We start from the raw sequence: 18,533 nt of genomic DNA, 5'->3' as shown, positions 1-18,533 counted from the left end.
GAACCATCAGAGTGCCAAGTAGAAAGGATCTATCTAGTGAACATGGGCAGATCCAGATTTATGAAAATGTCACAGTGAAACCTATCTTTTTTGCACAATGGATACATGCTACTAAAAAAACCCCATACCTTTCTTTTACTAGTTTCCTGGATTCCAAGGTTTTATCATACTTCATTGAAATTAAGCTATTATTTTGCTTACATAGCTTCTGAACAAAGAATAACAAAACACAAACAACCTCTGAGAAAGAGAATGAGAGACAGAGAGACAGAGACAGAGTGAGCATAAGCTAATGACCATGAATGGAATTAAAAAAAATATATCAAATTTCTCTGTCATAAAAAAGACAATTTAACAGACACCATTTGAGTTTTGTTTTTAAAGGCATTACATTATCTTTTACTATAGAAACCAATTTGTTTTATACTAGGTGAACACAAAGAGTAAAATTCTAGAGCTTAAATTAAGTATAAATATTAGAAGTAAAGCAATCAATCATTAGGGAGGAATTTTTCCTTCCCTGTACGTTCTTTTGAGTCTCTATTTTAAAAGGCAATTAAAACAAACAGTGGGGCACGGTATGCATATGATTAGGAGAATATCATAACTGTTTACTTATTTGTGGGTTGGTACTGTTATGTATACATGTAATCTCATGATTGCGTCTCAATCTTGGGCACAATTTTCCCTATACTTTTGGGGTTATTAGATAACTGTCCCCAGCTGTGTTTATTTTTCATTAACATAAATCTGGCCAGGGTCAGACAAAAGTATTTCAGCTAAGATACCTTTTTATCCAAGGACAAATGCAGATAAACATTATCTCATCTCACCCATAGATAGAGAAAATAACCACTAGCAATTAAATCCTCAACCCTGGGTTATTTATATAAGATCCTAACTTAAGAGATTTACTGCTCACATTCCTGGGAAGATATTTTAGTTACTTGGTAGTTACTGAGTTAAGACAGTCATTTCCCAATGACCAAAGAAGACTTCTGACAAGGCCAGGAAGGTAATAGGTGCCATGCTTCGCTTCAATTCCTCCTCAGCCAGGTGCTATTCCTAGATTTTATCCTCAGATCTTACTCCTGGGGGTGGGGGGTTGGGGGGGGGAGAGGGGTTGTGTGTGTGCCGCTAAAGACAATTTTGCTTTTCTAGTTACTTATTGACCACTAACATTCTACCTAGCCACTTCTAGATGAGTTTGATCACATAAATTACTTTTTAGCATTCCCTAATTGATCTTAGCCTTTAGTTAACCCTACCAGAAAACTCCCCTTTAGTCATTCCCCCTTTCTGCGTTGTAACTGGAAGCTGACAATTATTGCTTTATGTGTGGCTCCTTATCACCTCTTACTGGAACCCTGAAAACTTCAAGCCTAGCATTGCTTTGCCAAAGAATTACTGCTTGTGTATATATACTGGTTCCCCCACAACACTTGGGGGGAATTGATTTAGAAGAACAAAGATGAGGACAGAGATGGTAAGAACTAGAGAGAATGATGAGACAGAAGAAAAAGCGACAGAGAGGAGCTCGGTGTGAGAACAGAAAAGAAACTGTGTAGATAGAATTGAATTTAGAAGAATAAAGTGAATGAACTAAAGAACTCAGTGTGCTTAAATTCATTTGATATCCCTCAGATTAGAATCCTCAGCTGGTTGTTAGACTCTTCCACGGACCCTGGGAGAAAACAATAAAAGCTGGACCTACTTTGTTTTCAGTACCCTCCCCCTAAGGAAAGAGATAACTACATCTCAAATGTCAATGTAGAATAGACTCATGCTCATTTCAATAAATAAAAGGAACAACTGAAAACAACCAATCAATCCTGACTTTCTACTATAAGCAATTCATGCACTAGCAGTCACATCTTTATAATATAACTTGCTTCTTCCTTTCTTGAAAAGAATGAAAGTCCTAAGTGTTTTGAGAAAAGGGATTTCCCAGTCATACTGACATGGGTCCAAATCTACACTGCCAATAGCCAGACTAGAAAAAAGGAGGGCGGAGAGAGGTGGCTCAGTAGTTAATGTCACTGAGCTCTTTGTTCCTTGCACAATAACTAAATTCAGTTCCCAGAACCCACATGGTGGCTCACAAAGGCCCATAACTCCAAATCCAGGGCATCTGACACCCTCTTCTGACTTCTGCAGGCACCTGTACATAGATGGTGCACATACATAAACTCTTCAGGAACACAGACACATACATACAATAAAAAAGTATAGATCTTAATTGAAAAGAAAGTGATTAATTTCAAGGCTCACACTGCCAGAATAAAATGCAGAAATGTATAAAATTACAGCAATTGCAGGAATGCAATATTCCAAGCAAAGTACCTACCCTAGTGCTTCATAATTACACATGCCTTTGTCACTGACAGCTAATTACTAAATCCCAGAATTTTCCAACCAGTAATACATTCCTTGTACTTAAAGTCTAATGATAAAATCTCTTCAAAAAAGGTTAAGAGAAACATCTAGAGCAATGCATAGACAAGTTTACAAATCCTTCTAAGGAACCAAAGAAATAACTTCAAGTTGTAAATTATATATATTATGAATCCCAAACTCTCAATCAAATGCTACCTTTCTTCTACACCCACTTCTCTAGGACAAGACTTCTTGTCTCTCAGTACAGCATCCTGACCAGCACATTTACCTTTAATTTATTCCATTTTCCGATCTAACCTTCATACTTACAGAATGTTTTGAAGTGTAAAATCAGTCCTTAAAGAACCCTTGCAATATTTCCTTCTTACTATTTATAAAATGCAGTCCAACTGAAATATGAGTTTTGAAGCTACTTGCAAGGTACAGTGGTTTCAAGACCTCTTCCCATAGCCCTTTCACTTAAGTATATTCACCTAATTACTAAAAGGCTACTATATGCTAAGTACTCTTAAGGTTCAGAGACACAAAGACTAGAAAGATAGAGCCTTCTCTTGAGAGCTACTGCAGCATTCTCTGGAAGATGCTTTGTGTAAACACTAAGTTATATGATGCTATCTCCTAACTTCAGTTTTCTCCTCAGCAGTGGTTGCCTTTTCTCACTAACTAATAGGCTTACTTTCACAAGGACTTTACACCTTCCCTGGACCGTAAGGCCCTAATATTGTGTGTACCGATTGCAACTGTAAGTATTTACACCTATTCTTGTAAGTGTTATGGTACCATATTGGTATAGGTACATACTTAACTGCCTTTCATATGCAAATTCTCAAAGACATCCTATGATGAAATTATTTTCATACCACCTTATCTAGGAACTAAAACCATCCAGTGAATGTAAGATGAATGGCAGAATGCATAAGTTACCTAACAAGCATCAAGAGACACCTCCCATGCAAACATAGCATTCCTTACTGTTAATCTATTCCATACACCACAATTCCAGACATTATTTCCCAAATTTGAGTCATTGAAATAATTAGTCTGTTCCTAATCTTTTAGTATCCAAGGTTCATTTATGTGTGATAAAATGTGTGTATGGCCTAATCAATTTTTGGAGTAAGTTTGTTTCAGAGTTTCACCAAAATTGAAGGGCAAAAACAAGTTAGAACCAGTAACAGAATCCTAACAAATTGAGAGGATGCCTCAATATTGTCAAGTGCATAACTACTAAATTATTGTACCATTATTAATATTATTGAAGCTACCAAACTCTTTGTTCACCCTTATACAGGCTGAGAGAGAAACCATGTTTTAGGGAATCACATATTAAAAAGCACTGAACTGGGCTGCCCCATTTGATGGCCGGCAGGGAGAACTCTGCGCGCAGGCTCCCCCACCAAAACACCCCAAAGGACCCTGCAATCTACAAGACCCACGCCCTACTCCAAACTCGCCCACCCCACCTGCAATCCCAGTATCTTCCTGAGACACAGAATCCAACCAGCTCTCATTGGACCAAGAGCTCTCATTGAACCAAGAATGGCTCCCTGAGACACAGAACCAGACAGCCTGGATTGGACCAAAAGCAGCCCCGAGACACAGAATCCACCAGCTCTAATTAGACCAAGAGCTAAGATTGGACCCAGATTGGCACCCTGAGACACAGACACAGCAAGTATAAATTGGACCAAGAGCATCTCACTCAGACACAGGTACCTCTTGGAAAAAGAGATGAGTAGATGGCAGTGCAAAAATACAACAAAATAAAGAGCAATATGGCATCACCAGAATCTAGTGGTTCTACCACAGCAAGACCTCAACATCACAACATAGAAGAAACAGAAGAAAGAGACCTTAAAAATAACTTTATGAAGATGACAGACCTTTAAAGAGGAAATGAAAATTCCCTTAAGGAAATTGAAGAAAAGACAAACAAAAAAATTGGAACAAATAAACAAATCCCTTAAAGAAAGGCAAACAAACAAAACACGAAAAAGCAACTAAACATGTGAAGGAAAAAGTTCAAGACCTGAAAATTGAAATAGAAACAATGAAAAAGACACCGAGGGAATGCTAGAAATAGAAAACCTGAGTAAATGAACAGGAACTACAGATGCAAGCATAATCAACAGAATAAAAGATGGAAGAGAGAATCTCTGGCATAGAGGTTACAATAGTGGAAATAGATTCATCAGTCAAACAAAAAAAAAAAAAAAAACACCAAAGCCAAAAAAGTCATAACACAAAACATTCAGGAAATCTGGAACAACCAGAAAGAATAGTAACGACATATGGAAGCTTTGCACACATGGCTCATCTACATTCACAGAAAACAAGACCAATACATTGTACACAAATGCTAAGCCAATATTAATGATATCAATAATTAATGCCCTCATTCATTGGCAATTGGGGACTAGAAATGACAATGCACCTGGAATAAAGCCTGGGTAGTTTGACTTCTAATCCCTGCCATGGTTATTCAGTCAATATTAATTTCCCTTCAGTGGCACATGGAAACAATGCGGAGGTCAGACGGCCACCTTTAGTGTTGGTGCCGCCTTCCAGGTTGTTTGAAACAGGGTCTCTCATTTTTTTGTTACTGTACATATTGACTTTTTCTAGTCCCTGTCATGGTTATCCAGTCATTATAACAAAATGTCTGCTTCAGTTTCCAAAGACTATCTGGCTTCTAGGGGTTTCTGCTGTTTCCACCTCCCATCTTTCTGCTGGAGCACTGGATACACAACATTGCTACTCCAGCAATTTGAACAATCTCCCCAGATCTTTTATGTAATTAAATGATCGCTTAAGTGGAAATTAGTCCTTACATTTTGGACACATTTTTTTCCTACTTCCAAGAGGGCCACAAAAATCAAGTTTTCTGATCCCACTCAAGAACTTAACTGAAAAAATACATATAATACATAAAAATACATAAAATACCCAGCAAATGTTGACTTTGTATCCTGCAGATGTCCTCTTCTTGGTAGTTCACCCCTCAAGTTCTCAGCCTGCAAATGTTCTCTCCTATCTCCTGGAGAGTGCTGATCAGCACTCCTGCTCCAGGTTTCCAGTGGCTTTTGATCTGAATGTTTTTGGTTTCCTTCTCTCCCACCAGGCAGGATCCAGGAAGTCAAATTTTCTTCACTGTTCTCTGTGAGTTTTTTAAAATCACAATGTAAAGAAGCCGGAGCCACTAATGTAGATGAAGTAGATGGTTCAAAATTTCTCCTCTTGGTGTGAAATGATAGTTGATCCTCATCAGAGGGTTTTAAGAATTTAGGTCTCAAATTTCCAGAAGATTCTTGCCTTTGTTCTAGGGCAGACTCTCTTCTACATTTTTCTAAAGACCCAGATCTCTTCCCTAAGTCAAGACCACTAAACTTATAGTCGCTACTGCTGCTGCTGCTGCTGCTACTGTTTGCAACCTCTTTTGCAAAGTGTCTGTCCTCTGAGTGCTTCTTACATTTCACTAAGTCTGAAGTGCCACTTGCTTGACTACACTGTGCTCTATCTGAATATGCAAGCTTCCTCCACGGTTCCCGTCCACAGTCTTCTCTTTTGCATGCAATTTTTTCAGCTTCTTTTAATTTTGACTGAAATATTTCCATTGACTGTAAGAAAGAATAATATATCTACAATTAAGAAAGTTTCAGTGTCTTGTCTCCCACATGACACTGTGTCATGATGCACTGTTAAATAGTACAGTAAAAATACCCCCACCAAAATAGGCAGAACCACAAAAATCACAACAGTAATACTTTAAAAAGCATAAGTAGATTAAAAAAAATCGAATCAAATTAAAATTTTCAAAAAGGGATGCACTAAGAACAAATGTTCCATACAACAGAGTTTCACACAGACACCATAGACACAACTTTTAAAAAGTTATAATTAATTCATACTGTTAAGATTCAAGAGGTTACTATGCTGCTAAAACTATATATCCTTGTGAAAAAAAGTGCTTAAAAATAAGACTAATAAATGAAGGAAAAATGTTCAGGTACATTGAATGAAATAAATTTTTAAAAATCAAATAGACCAATAAATTCTCTAAAGTTTGAGAAACAATAGTAAAGAGATGCATGTTTTAAGACCAAAAAAAAAAAAAATACACATGGACATTTGATTCTAGAGACCCTCATAACTACATTTTAGTACTTCCAGATAAAAGGATGATGGGAGAAAAACATGAAAAAATAAACAGAGGATTCAACACAACTGATTTTCTTGAACAGAAGGTCCTTTGGGATGGAGACAGAAAGAGAAAGACTTACAGATTAAGGTATCTAATTCTACTCAAAATAAAAATCTTTGCAAAAACTGGACATATTACCTGAAAACAAAAGACATCAAAATGGCTTAAAAATATATGATGAAGCATAGTCACATTGCCAAAATGCTACAAAATATGAAGCTTTAGAGTCGACCAGTATGTCAGCAGTGCTTATCTCTAAAGGTGTACTACAGAGACTCCCCTGTATTATTTAAATTTTCTTCCAATGAGAAAAAAATTCTACTTTTATATTGAACATACACACATTTTAAGTTTTACAAACTTGGGTTTTACGTTCATTATGTTAATCTTAAAAAGATGTAGGATGGGCTGGCAAGATGGCTCAGTAGCTAAAGACACTTGCTACCAAGTCTGATGACTTGAGTTCAATACCTGGGATTCACATGTAGAAGACAACAACATGATGGAAGGAAAGAACTGACTCCCTTAAGCTGGGCCTAGACTTCCACATGGGCCCTGTGGCATGAGTACTTCCTGAGTACGGGCACATAAATAAATTTACAAATGTATAGTTTTGGTGCCTTTCCTGGAACTTATTCTAAAACCCGGGCTGGCCTCGAACTCACAGAGATCCACCTGCTTCTGCCTCACGAGTGCTGGGATTAAAGGTGTGCACCACAGCCACCTGGCTATAAAAAACATTTTTTAAGCAATATTCTTACATAAGAAGAAGCAGGAAATTACTTAAAAGAATGAAGATAAATATAATATTAATTTAACTCAAAATGTTGCATTATTCAAAACAAAGACATTTAGTTTTTCAAATAACTATGAAACAATGCTTACCCCATATTTTTCCACTACAATATCCTCAAAGTTTCTGTTTTCTTTTTGAGCTTGTTCCTTCATTCTTTGATAAGACTTTCTTAGCCAGCTTAATCCTCCATCTTCTACTCCTGAAGCTAAATTCCAATAATAAGCATCAGTTGTATTTCTTAGGTGGTTATTACACAATTAATATTCACTATGTATTTAAATACTCACCTATGCAAGCTACCAAGGCTTGTTATGATAAAATAGGAAAGTGAAACAAAACTACTTATAAATTTAAAAACAAGCATAAAATTATATAATTCAATAAAGTTATAGAAAAATCAAAGAAGTTAAGAATTATTTATTTAATGCAGGGTCTTATTATGCAGCCTAGATGGCCTAGAACTCACTATGTAGACCAGACTGGCCTTGAACTCACAGAGAAATGCTTCCCTCTATCTCCTAAATCCTGGGATTAAGAGCATGTGTCATCATGCTCAGCCTAAGCATTATTCTATGGAATTTTCTCTGACCTTCCAGTTGGATTTATTTTAAAATATATAGGGGATGGGCACTTCCAGAAATAAGAAATAAATATGCCCAGAAGAGAAAGCAACACAAATAATAAATAAGAAAGTTATAGAAGATAATGTCATTAAGCTAAACTTTAGTTGTGATTAGCAACTATGAGTATATGAATGCCTTCAATGACCTGTGTGTGTGTGTGTGTGTGTGTGTGTGTGTGTGTGTGTGTGTGTGTGTGTGTGTGGTGTCTCATTTTCAATCTGCACAAAGAAATTTAATTGATTACTTAAATTAAAACTCTGTTCCTGATTTTCCTTGCTCCAATGAAGACTGCTTTTAGATCCCTCCAGCTCTAGAGCCAAGAAACACACACAGGCTCTTGGAGACATACACAAGAATCTTCATAACAGAACAGCCTACCAATAGCTCAAGCATGGAAAAGTCCATCACCAGAGAGGGACATGGAGATCCTGATACATTCTTAAATACAACAAAGAGAATAAATGGACTACAGTTATTCACAACAATATGGAAGAACTTCAAATGTGGACAAAAGAATAAAAAGATGAAGTGTAGAACTCATTTTTGGTGCTAGAAAATAAGATAATGATTAACCCTCCAGTGACAGAGTTACTAGCAGGGAACAAAAACATTCTTGAGTTGTTAAAACTGTTGTTTCTCCAACTGTGTGCTGCCTTTCCACAACACGCAATTGTGTTTATATTTTATTTGTGCTGAAATGTGGTGATATTTTATTTGTGCTTTGATAAATAAAGCTTGCCTGGTGATCAGAGGAAAAAGGCCAGCCATTGTAAGTAAACAAAGAAGTCAGGCAGTGGTAGCACACGCCCTTAATCCTATCACTTAGCAGGCAGGATCTCTGTGTGTTCAAGGCCACACTGGAAACAGAACCAGGTGTGGTGGCACACACCTTAATTCTAACACTAGTTAACCATGAAGTTCTGGAGGTCTGTACAGAAAGATAGAAAGTAACAGAGCTGAGCAGGAAGAGGAAGTGAAGTAGATGGGTGGAGAGAGCAAATCAGATGGCAGAACAGCAAGGCATATAGGTGTGGGTAAACAGGAAGTTGCTCATTTTTTGCTGAGGTAAGGTTGGCTAGTGGCTTTCCCTATTTCCCTGATCTAAGGCATTCACCCCCATATTTGGCTCCCTGGTTTTTCTTGTTGTTGTTGTTTTGTTTTGTTTTATTTATTTAATAAGACCATTTAAAATTCATCTACACTCTATGACAATCTTCACTCTGTTTCATCTGTGGTTTAGGTACTTTTTCTATGTATGTCAGACTTTGATAAGAGGCTTAAGAATGAACAAAGTAATGGCTCAGCGGTTAAGAGCATGTGCTGCTCTATCAGATGACCCAAGAATTCAGTTTCCACACTCACATCAGTTGGCTCACAACTGTCTATAACTCTAGCTCCAGAATGACATATCTGGCCTGCATGGGCACCTGCATTCCCATTCACATAGCACGCCACCTCCACATGTATATATAAATAAAAGTAATAAAAATATTTTTTTAAGTTCAGAGACAGAATCAAAAGCAAAAGAGATTTTTTCTAAAAAAAATATATTCAAATTAATTGTACTGTTTTACTCAAAAGTCAACATTTCCTAAGCAATACTTTTAATACAATGTGGCCTTTCTTTAAAGATCTAAAACACTTTGTGATTCAAGCCTAGATCTCTAACGATGCCACTTTTCATTCAAAAGTTTATTTTACTTGTTCTTTTCTACTTACATAGTGTAAATTACAGGCTGTAAGCATCCAAGGATTAACCCAAATCTGCAGTCAGCATGGTGATAAGTAAAAAATCCCCAGTAATTTATGTCTTTATTAATGTTCCAACTACATAATTAGATCACTGAGTCCACAGAATCATCTAGAAAACTAATCAAGTAACAACTGGGCATCATGACAATCTCTCCTCAACTGTCACTAAGATATTAGCAGTCTAGAGAGAAATCCAGGAGAACAAAAATAAGACTGATTCCCATATGCTACTGTGTATGAAGGAAACCTAACAGGAATAAAAACCCAACAATTCAGTCACAACTTGAATCCTAACTTTAGGAATATCTATGCATCATCAACTGTGGTTGATAAAATAAACTGAACAGTCTTATTAGTGTTATCACTAGGAATGATACTAATATACTACTGAGAAATCACCCAATTTAATATTTTAAAGGAAACAGATCCACTCACTTGCAACAGCATTCTCAGATTCAATCAACAAATCTTTAATGAATATTTAGCACTCATGAAAACTGTTAAACACACTATAATTCACACCATGAAAATAGCAAGTTTTTTTCAGCCTTCTGTGCTGAAAAAATGGTCTGTCAATAATTACAGTAAATTCAAGAGTATGCCACATTTAGGTATTCCAAACCTATTTTTATCCAAGTAAGTCTAGAATTAAGTTTTAATTTCAAGGTTTTAATAAGTTATGCTGTAATAAACCACTACCAAACAAACACTAGAAATCTCTTCCATTTCTCTCAGAAGACAAGTTAATACATAAAAAAACAATAAATTGAGCATCAGAAAACCTAGACTTGCTGCTGTGAGACCCTCACTGTATTCTCTAAGACGAAGGAGGCTTAGACAAAGATATCTTAATATAGATAGACCCAGGCCAGTTTCAAGCTCCCAGAAATGACAGCACCAGCCCCAGAAACTTAAAAGTACAGCCATCTGGTAGCAACTAATTAACAAAAAGAGTGCCCCAAATGCCGGACAAAAGCCAGGCCATTTGGTGGTGACTGATTAACCAGCGCCAGAAATGGCACTTCTCAACTCTGGAAACAGGCTCTAAAAGTTCTAACAGAGCAAACAGACAAACTAAAATAAGGTAACATGGAGGCCCAGGAAGATTTAGCCAATTAGAATTGTACCCATACTAACTCCCCCACAACATGCAGGGACTCATGGTTTTTGCCTTTAAAAAGCCAGCCTCACAAAGAAAGAGCAACTCCTCCCTGCCTCGCTGCGCTGAGACGAGTAAGTGCTTGAAACGAGTTCCCTGTTTCAATTAGAAATGAAAATAAACCTTGCTTTTGCATTCTGGGCATCCTTGGTCTTTAGTGGTCTCTCTGGGGGGTATTTTGGGCATAACACTGCTAGTACTATATATTTTTAACATTAAAAAACAAATCATTTCTTTGAACTTTTCCATCTTCATGTTAAATAATGCAGCTAATTAAAGCCACCTTTAACAATCCTTTCAACTTAAAGATTCTGACAGAAAAGTCCAAAAAGAGAAGAGGAGGAAGAACCAACAAGAGTTCACTGAAAAAGCCCATAAACCAGTGTCTACCAAGCACATGAAGAAATCAGTCTTCTCAATAATCTTCAGCAATGAATGCTCCAATGTGAATCTGAGGCCTGGTCCCTTACTACTCACATGAGTACAGACAAATCACCGAATCACTGATTGTTCCCTACCTGTTAACTTTCTAGAAAGCTTTGTATGACTACTATTACTAATACTTAATCTGGTAGAGACATTTCTGTCAATGCTAAGAGCAGAATAAAAATGTGCTGCAGTGGAATAATCCTTTTGTACACTGTGAAGATTTGTCACTTGAATTGGTTTAATAAAAAGCCAATTGTATGGTGGCAAGGCAGGAAGTATATGTGGGACATTCAAACTAATAACACTGGAAAGGAGGGCTGAGTTAGAGGAGTTGCCAGTCAGATGTAGAGGGAGCAGGAGATGAATGTGCCATGCTAATAAAGGTACCACCATGTATATGGCAGAGCATAAATAAAGAATATGGGTTAATTTAAAATGTAAGAGTGAGTTAGTAATAAGCCTGAGCTATTGGCTGAGCATTTCAATTAATATTAAGACTCTGAGTGGTTATTTGGGAGTGGGATGTCGGGACTGGAAAACTCTGCCTACAATGTACAGTCACTAATAACGAAGTAAAATTACTAAGTAAAAATTCTAAAGATGTCTTTGAGTGGATTTGGTGGCTTCATGCTCACAGACAATAAAGACTCTTAAGAAGGAGCCAAATAGAAATGATCTATAAATAAAAATCTGCTGTGGAACAATTCTTTTCTACAATATGAATATGTATTACACTCATTTGCTAATAAAAAGCTGATTGGCCAATAGCTGGGCAGGAAGAGACTGAGCTCAAGAGCCAGACTAGGATAATTCTAGGAAGAGGAAGGGAGAAGTCAGAGAGTCACCAGCAGATGCAGAGAGAGCAAGATGGGCATGCCGTACTGAGAAAAGGTACCAAGCCACGTGGCAAAGCATATGGGTTAATTTAAGTTTAAGAGTTAGCTACTAGCCGGGCTGTGGTGGCGCACGCCTTTAATACCAGCACTCGGGAGGCAGAGGCAGGCGGATTTCTGTGAGTTCAAGGCCAGCCTGGGCTACCAAGTGAGTTCTAGGAAAAGGCGCAAAGCTACACAGAGAAACCCTGTCTCGAAAAACAAAAAAACAAACAAACAAACAAAAAAAGAGTTAGCTAGTAACAAGCCTGAGCTACTGGCTAAGCATTTATAATTAATATAAGCCTTTGTGTATTTACTTGGGACCAGCATAAATAGAATATTACTGATAAATAACTAAGACAAAAAGATAATATTATTATTCACAATTTTATTTTATTCTGGTTAAATTGCAATTGGACCTATCACTGAATTGGCAATACAACGTACTAAGCATTATGTGATGCTCCATCAACTGAAAAATACCTCCTAAGAACACCACAAATTTTATGAATGCTGACAAATGAAGAACTTCTAAAAGCAATAAAATTGCATCTTTAATGTTCATACATTATTTACATAAATGTTACACTAAATATATTTTTATATTTTGCTATAGAATTAACAAACAAATGCAATATACAGTTTCCCATGATCATGCTTTGTCTTAAACTTTGCCCATTTAAACTAAAAACTTGCAAATGATGGTCATTATTCACAATATATACTGAATCATCTTGCTCCAAAATACGTTAACAGTAAACTTTCTAAATAATAATAATGTAAATAAGAGTTCAAAAGACTGCAGGTATTTCATAAATATTTTGTTATATATAAACTCAAATCATTCTCTTAAGAACACTAAACTTAAAGAATTTGTATGCTTTTATTAGTGCATATTAACTACAAAAAATAGTGGGTTTCATTATGACATTGTCACACACATATATAACAAACTTTAATCATATTTACTCCTCTCCTGCAAGTCCACAAAAAATATAAAAATACCTTTAGTAACTGCCGGTATACAATTTTCTGATGGTAGACCTGTCCCACCGTCCTTCCAATATGGATTCAATTCTCTTTCTTGTAGTTTGGACTAGAACAAGACATTTTGAAAGTTTAGAGTGTAAAAGTCAATCCACCATGGAAATGATTACTAACTAATTTGAGGCTAACAGTTGAATATATGAGCCTCAACAAACCATTTAAAATTCTTTAGACACGTTATTTAACTTGCAGGTAACCATGTCTAACTAATGTTCATGTGTCTTTATTGAGCACCTACCATTTCTCAAAACTTTGACATCTAACTCAGAGTTTTACACAAGATATTCCAAAGTTTAGGTAAGACATTAAAAAAAATCCTGTTTTCCAATGCTCCCCAAGGGTAGCAGCTTGATTACAAACCAACACAATTACCATACTTACTGCAGCTTGAATGTTAAAAAGTCTTTTAGTAAAACACCTGGTGCCAGATACTGCAGTAAATGCTGAAAGATCAGAGAGACAAAGGAACAAGCCACTGCCATGTCTTACCTCTAGGACTCCTCAGCCTGAAAAGGCCAGTTCCTGTCTCATCACGCCTTATATACCTTTCTCCGCCCATCATCTCCTTGCTAGTGCCGGGATTAAAGGCATGTGAGCTTCCCAAGCAAGGCATGAGATCTCAAGTGCTGGGATTAAAGGTATGTGACTCCCAAATACTGGGATTAAGGTGTGTGCCACCACTGTCTGGCTCTGTTTCTCTTCCAGCTGAATCAATCTCATGTAATCCAGGGTGGCTTTGAACTCACAGAAATCCAAATGGATTAAAGGTGTGTGCCACCACTCCCTGGCATCTATGTTTAATCTAGTGGCTTGTTCTGTTCTCTGATATTCAGGCAAATTTTATTAAGTTATACAATATATCACCATAACTTACTTTTAAAATTAGACTGGGAGCAAAAAAACAAAAAACAACACTGACCACAGAACTCTCAAAATCAGTTGGCTATATTTTTCACTTGTTGATCTATATTATATTAAAGGTAAATTTTAAGACAATCTCTGAAAGCCACAAGCTTCAGCATTTCTATATGTTGTGGTCTCTAAGGATTCCCCATTATTTTCTTGACATCGAAAGTGAAAACAATAACAAACATGCTTGCTTAATATTTCTTATGGCACTCTAGGCATCTTGAAAGCATTCTTATGATAACTAACTTGTGTACATAAAGAAGGCTCAGTTGATGGTTCAACTGTAATTCAAGGGTCATGTAACAGACAATAATTGCTCAACCCCATTTACTTAGATTTACACATCTAGAATGTCTTTTAAAAGATATATTTTATGTGCCTGTGTCTCGGTGTAAAATATGTGAACATGTATGCAGGTGCCTGCCCAGGCCAGAAGTATTGACTCTCCTGAAGTTGGGGTTACAGCCAGCCCTGAATCACCCACTGTGGGTTCTGGGAATTGAACCTGGGTCCTCTGGAAGAGCAGTCATGCTCTTAACCACTGACCCATCTTTCCAGCCAGAATCTAGTATATTTCTCTAAAAAACACATTTTTATTTTTATTTTATGTGTATGAGTGTTTTTAAAAAAATTGTTTCACAGTCCTTAGTTATCAAACATCATTAAAAAACATACTTCACAAATAAAATGCTATTACAAATAAGGCATTTACTTTATGGCTATAGCAGGAATCTTAAAAGTTCTTATTAACCCAATCAAACCCGAGGCCAGTTATTGGGGTGAAAGCTGGAAGATCAGAGAAGCAGAACAAACCACAGCAACCTCACCTTGCCAGTTCCTCAGCTGATCCTGTTTCCTCAGACTGGAAGCCTCTGAGTCCTCATCCAGAATGGGTCTCAGCTGAACTGTAGCTCAAAAGCCTAAAAGCTTAACCAGCCAAATGCTTAACCAGCTAAATGGTTCTAGTTTCTGGTCTCCATGCCTTATATATCTTTCTGCTTTCTGCCATCACTCCATAGGATTAAAGACTCACTTCTTAGGATTAAAGGCGTGTGTCACCATGCCTGGTTGTTTCCAATGTGGCCTTGAACTCACAGAGATCCAGAGGGATTTCTGCCTCTGGAATGCTGGGATTAAAGGTGTGTGCTACCACTGCCTATCCTGTATGTTTAATATTGTGGCTGTCCTGTTCTCTGCCCCAGGTAAGTTTATAAGGGTGCACAATATTTTGAAGAACACAATACCACCACATACGGCAAATTAAAAAATTAAAGCATTGCAACTATTCCTTACCTGTTCTAGCGCTTGGGCTTTCTCCCGCTCTATTTTCCTTAGAGATTCCTTTTCAGCTTTGAGTGATGATGAGGACACAGTTTTGACAGACATAAAATCAACAGTCATCCACTCATCCCGCTGTTTAAAAGAATGAAACCAGTTCAATCTGTACTTAAGACCTTCTCAGTATTAGAAACTGCAGGCACCAGGCAGAAGCAAACACTATGTGGTTAGCCACTCTCAACACACCTCTCATTTTGCTGCACCTTAGCCTCTCCCTTATGAAAGTGGGGTAAAGAACTCACCTTTCAAGTTTGTTTTAAGGAGTAAACAAATGCATATGAAAGGCAGCCAACATAGGCTCGCGCACACATAATGAATTGTTAGCTCCTTTCTTCATGTATCTGTGGCTAAGTGGGTAAACTATATTCTTTCTTAGGTATGTATATGAATCAGTACTCAAAACTATAAGCATTGTTAAGCAAACTATGACATAAGGGGAAGAGAAAAAAAAGCTGCAACTGAACTAGACAGGAGATTCAGATTTCTAGTATTAGGTAAATCCAACAGAACAGGAAAATGCCAACAACCACAGCTGAGAGAGCTCTGAAGGGCTGCAGCACAGATGAGCATCTACCTTCCACATCAGGACAAGGCCAGTCTGGACACCAGCATTCAGCATTTCTGTGGAGAGGGTTCATGAACTACTGCTAAAGTATAATTCTCCTGAAGTTATTACCATCAGTTTAATACTCATCTGCTTTCAGAAGCCATTTCTCTCTAAATCAGGTGGGTACTCACCTGCATAATGTGGCTGTCACATGCTTTTTCTGGCCTTCTGTCTTTCACTTTCCAGGTCTTTTCTTTAACAGGTGTCTGGGAAGGGATGGCCTCAACCCACTCATCAGAGCTCTAGAAACATTTAGCATATACATGACATTTATAATTTGCATACTTATACATAAAATAATGACATTAAGTGGAAATAATTCAGCTTCTTAGAAGAGATTATTTCATTGTTTTCCCCTTTTAAAAATAATACTGGAAAATCTCAAGAAATAACATGAAAATCCTACTTTGGTTTGAGTCCAAAAGACATAGCCAAATCCATTCTTCCTCTCATAAGTTATATCAAAAAATAAAATTAAAAGCTAGAAAGGGAAACACCATAGCAAGGCTCAATTTCTACCAATGTCCAAATGAACTCACAAGTTTGTCTCAATAGTATCAGGGAAATAACACCCATGTAAAGGAGTTTGACAGATATACTTGTGTCTTAAGGGCTAGAGAGATAGCTCAGCAGTTAAGAGCATTTGCTGCTCTTTCAGAGGACTGAAGTCTAGTAGTTCTTAGCACTCACACTGATGACTCACAACAGGCAGACATAGCTACAGATCCAGGACATCAAGACCATGTGTTTCAGATACACACACACACACACACACACACACACACACACACACACACAAATTGTTTTAGTTAGGGTGTCTATCTGCTGTGACGAAACACCATGACCAAAGAGTAAATTGTGGGGAAAAGGGTTTATTTAGCTTACACTTCAGCATTGCTTTTCATCACTGAAGGAAGTCAGGACAAGAACTCCAAAAATGGCAGGATCCTGGAAGCAGGAGCTGATGCAGAGGCCATAGAGGAGAGCTGCTTAGTGGCTTACTTCCACTGGTTTTGAAGGCATGCTGAGGCTTGGCACTATGAGAGGCCAGGAAAGGCCACTGGTGAACATATAGCCTCAGTAAACATATAGCAGCTGAAGGCCCAGGACTGAAGTGGTGATGAAAAGAAGCAAGGCTTGACACTATGAAGAGAGCCTATTAGAGGTGGCTACTGGTGAAAGTACAGCCAGTTGCAGAGAGGAACCCCAGCATTTTGGAAATGACAGTACCAAAGGATAACCACAAAGAACAGGAGAAGCAATGGAGTGGAGCCAGTTGGAGAACATAAGACAAGTTGTGTGTGCTACAGAAGGCAGAATCAGAAGGAGTCTAGAAGATCGTGAATGGATCCCAAATAATGGATAGTTGGAATTTTGTTTTGCTTTGATTGGGACTGTGCCCTGATTTTTTTCCTCTTAAAGTAAGAACATATTTTACTGGAGACCACAGTTGAGAAACTTTGAATTTTGAAAGATCTTGGTGTGGTGGTATTGTGTTCCCCAAAATATTGTGTACCTTAATAAACTTATCTGGGGTCAGAGAACAGAAAAGCCACTAGTTAGGCAGTGATAGCACATGCCTTTAATCCTAGCATTCCAGAGACAGAAATCCCTCTGAATCTCTGTGAGTTCAAGGCCACATTGGAAACAGCCAGGCATGGTGGCACACGCCTTTAATCCCAGGAAGCCAGTCTTTAATCCCAGAGAGTGGTGGTAGAAAGCAGAAAGATATATAAGGCGTGAGGATGAGAAACTAGAAGCATTTAGCAAGCATTTGGCTGGTTAAGCATTTGGCTGGTTAAGCTTTCAGGCTTTGGAGCAACACAGTTCAGCTGAGATTCATTCTGGATGAGGACTTAGAGGCTTCCAGTCTGAGGAAACAGGATCAGCTGAGGAACTGGCAAGTTGAGATAGCTGTGGCTTGTTCTGTCTCTCTGATCTACCAGCATTTACCCCAATAACTGGCCTCGGGTTTGATTTTATTAATAAGAACTTTTAAGATTCCTGCTACACCTTGGATTTTAAAAATTTGGTTACTAAAATTTTAATGTGTTCAAGTTTATAAAGACAGTGGGACTTTTAAAGGTATTTATGTTCTTAATGTGAGATCTTAGGAATGAATAAGAAAGGAAGGGTTATGGCTTAATAGTGATGTGTTTGTCAAGTTGACAAAGGGTCAGTTGTACTGGGTAGTTTTTGTGTCAACTTGACACAAGTTAGAGTCATCATAGGAAGGAGCCTCAGTTGAGGAAATGCCTCCTTGCATTTTCTCATTTAGTGATCCATGGGGGAGGGCCATCCCTGGCCTGCTGCTAAGAACTACTAGACTTCTGTCCTCTGAAAGAGCAGCAAATGCTCTTAACTGCTGAGCTATCTCTCTAGCCCTTAAGTCACAAGTAT

General features: G+C 37.6%; 1 protein-coding gene across 2 annotated transcripts in view; it reads right to left on the bottom strand.

The window, feature by feature from the left end:
• The window catches only part of Cwf19l2 (CWF19 like cell cycle control factor 2), a 102,523-nt gene that overhangs the window by 70,424 nt on the left and 13,566 nt on the right, over positions 1-18,533 (bottom strand). For both annotated transcript variants that reach the window (XR_013052591.1, XM_006992011.4), the window contains exons 4-8: positions 16,265-16,375; positions 15,482-15,601; positions 13,238-13,328; positions 7,484-7,599; positions 5,344-6,014 (exon numbers count right to left, since the gene is read on the bottom strand). Coding sequence is in view for 1 of the 2 variants with exons in the window: in XM_006992011.4 (XP_006992073.1) it covers positions 5,344-6,014; positions 7,484-7,599; positions 13,238-13,328; positions 15,482-15,601; positions 16,265-16,375 (1,109 nt within the window). In the remaining variant the exon portion in view is untranslated. The remainder of the gene's footprint in view (positions 1-5,343; positions 6,015-7,483; positions 7,600-13,237; positions 13,329-15,481; positions 15,602-16,264; positions 16,376-18,533) is intronic.

The sequence above is a fragment of the Peromyscus maniculatus genome, chromosome 7 (genome assembly GCF_049852395.1).
Source record: "Peromyscus maniculatus bairdii isolate BWxNUB_F1_BW_parent chromosome 7, HU_Pman_BW_mat_3.1, whole genome shotgun sequence".
NCBI lineage: Eukaryota > Metazoa > Chordata > Mammalia > Rodentia > Cricetidae > Peromyscus > Peromyscus maniculatus.
The sequence above is the reverse complement of the archived record's forward strand: the minus strand, read 5'-3'. Positions and strand labels throughout refer to the sequence as shown.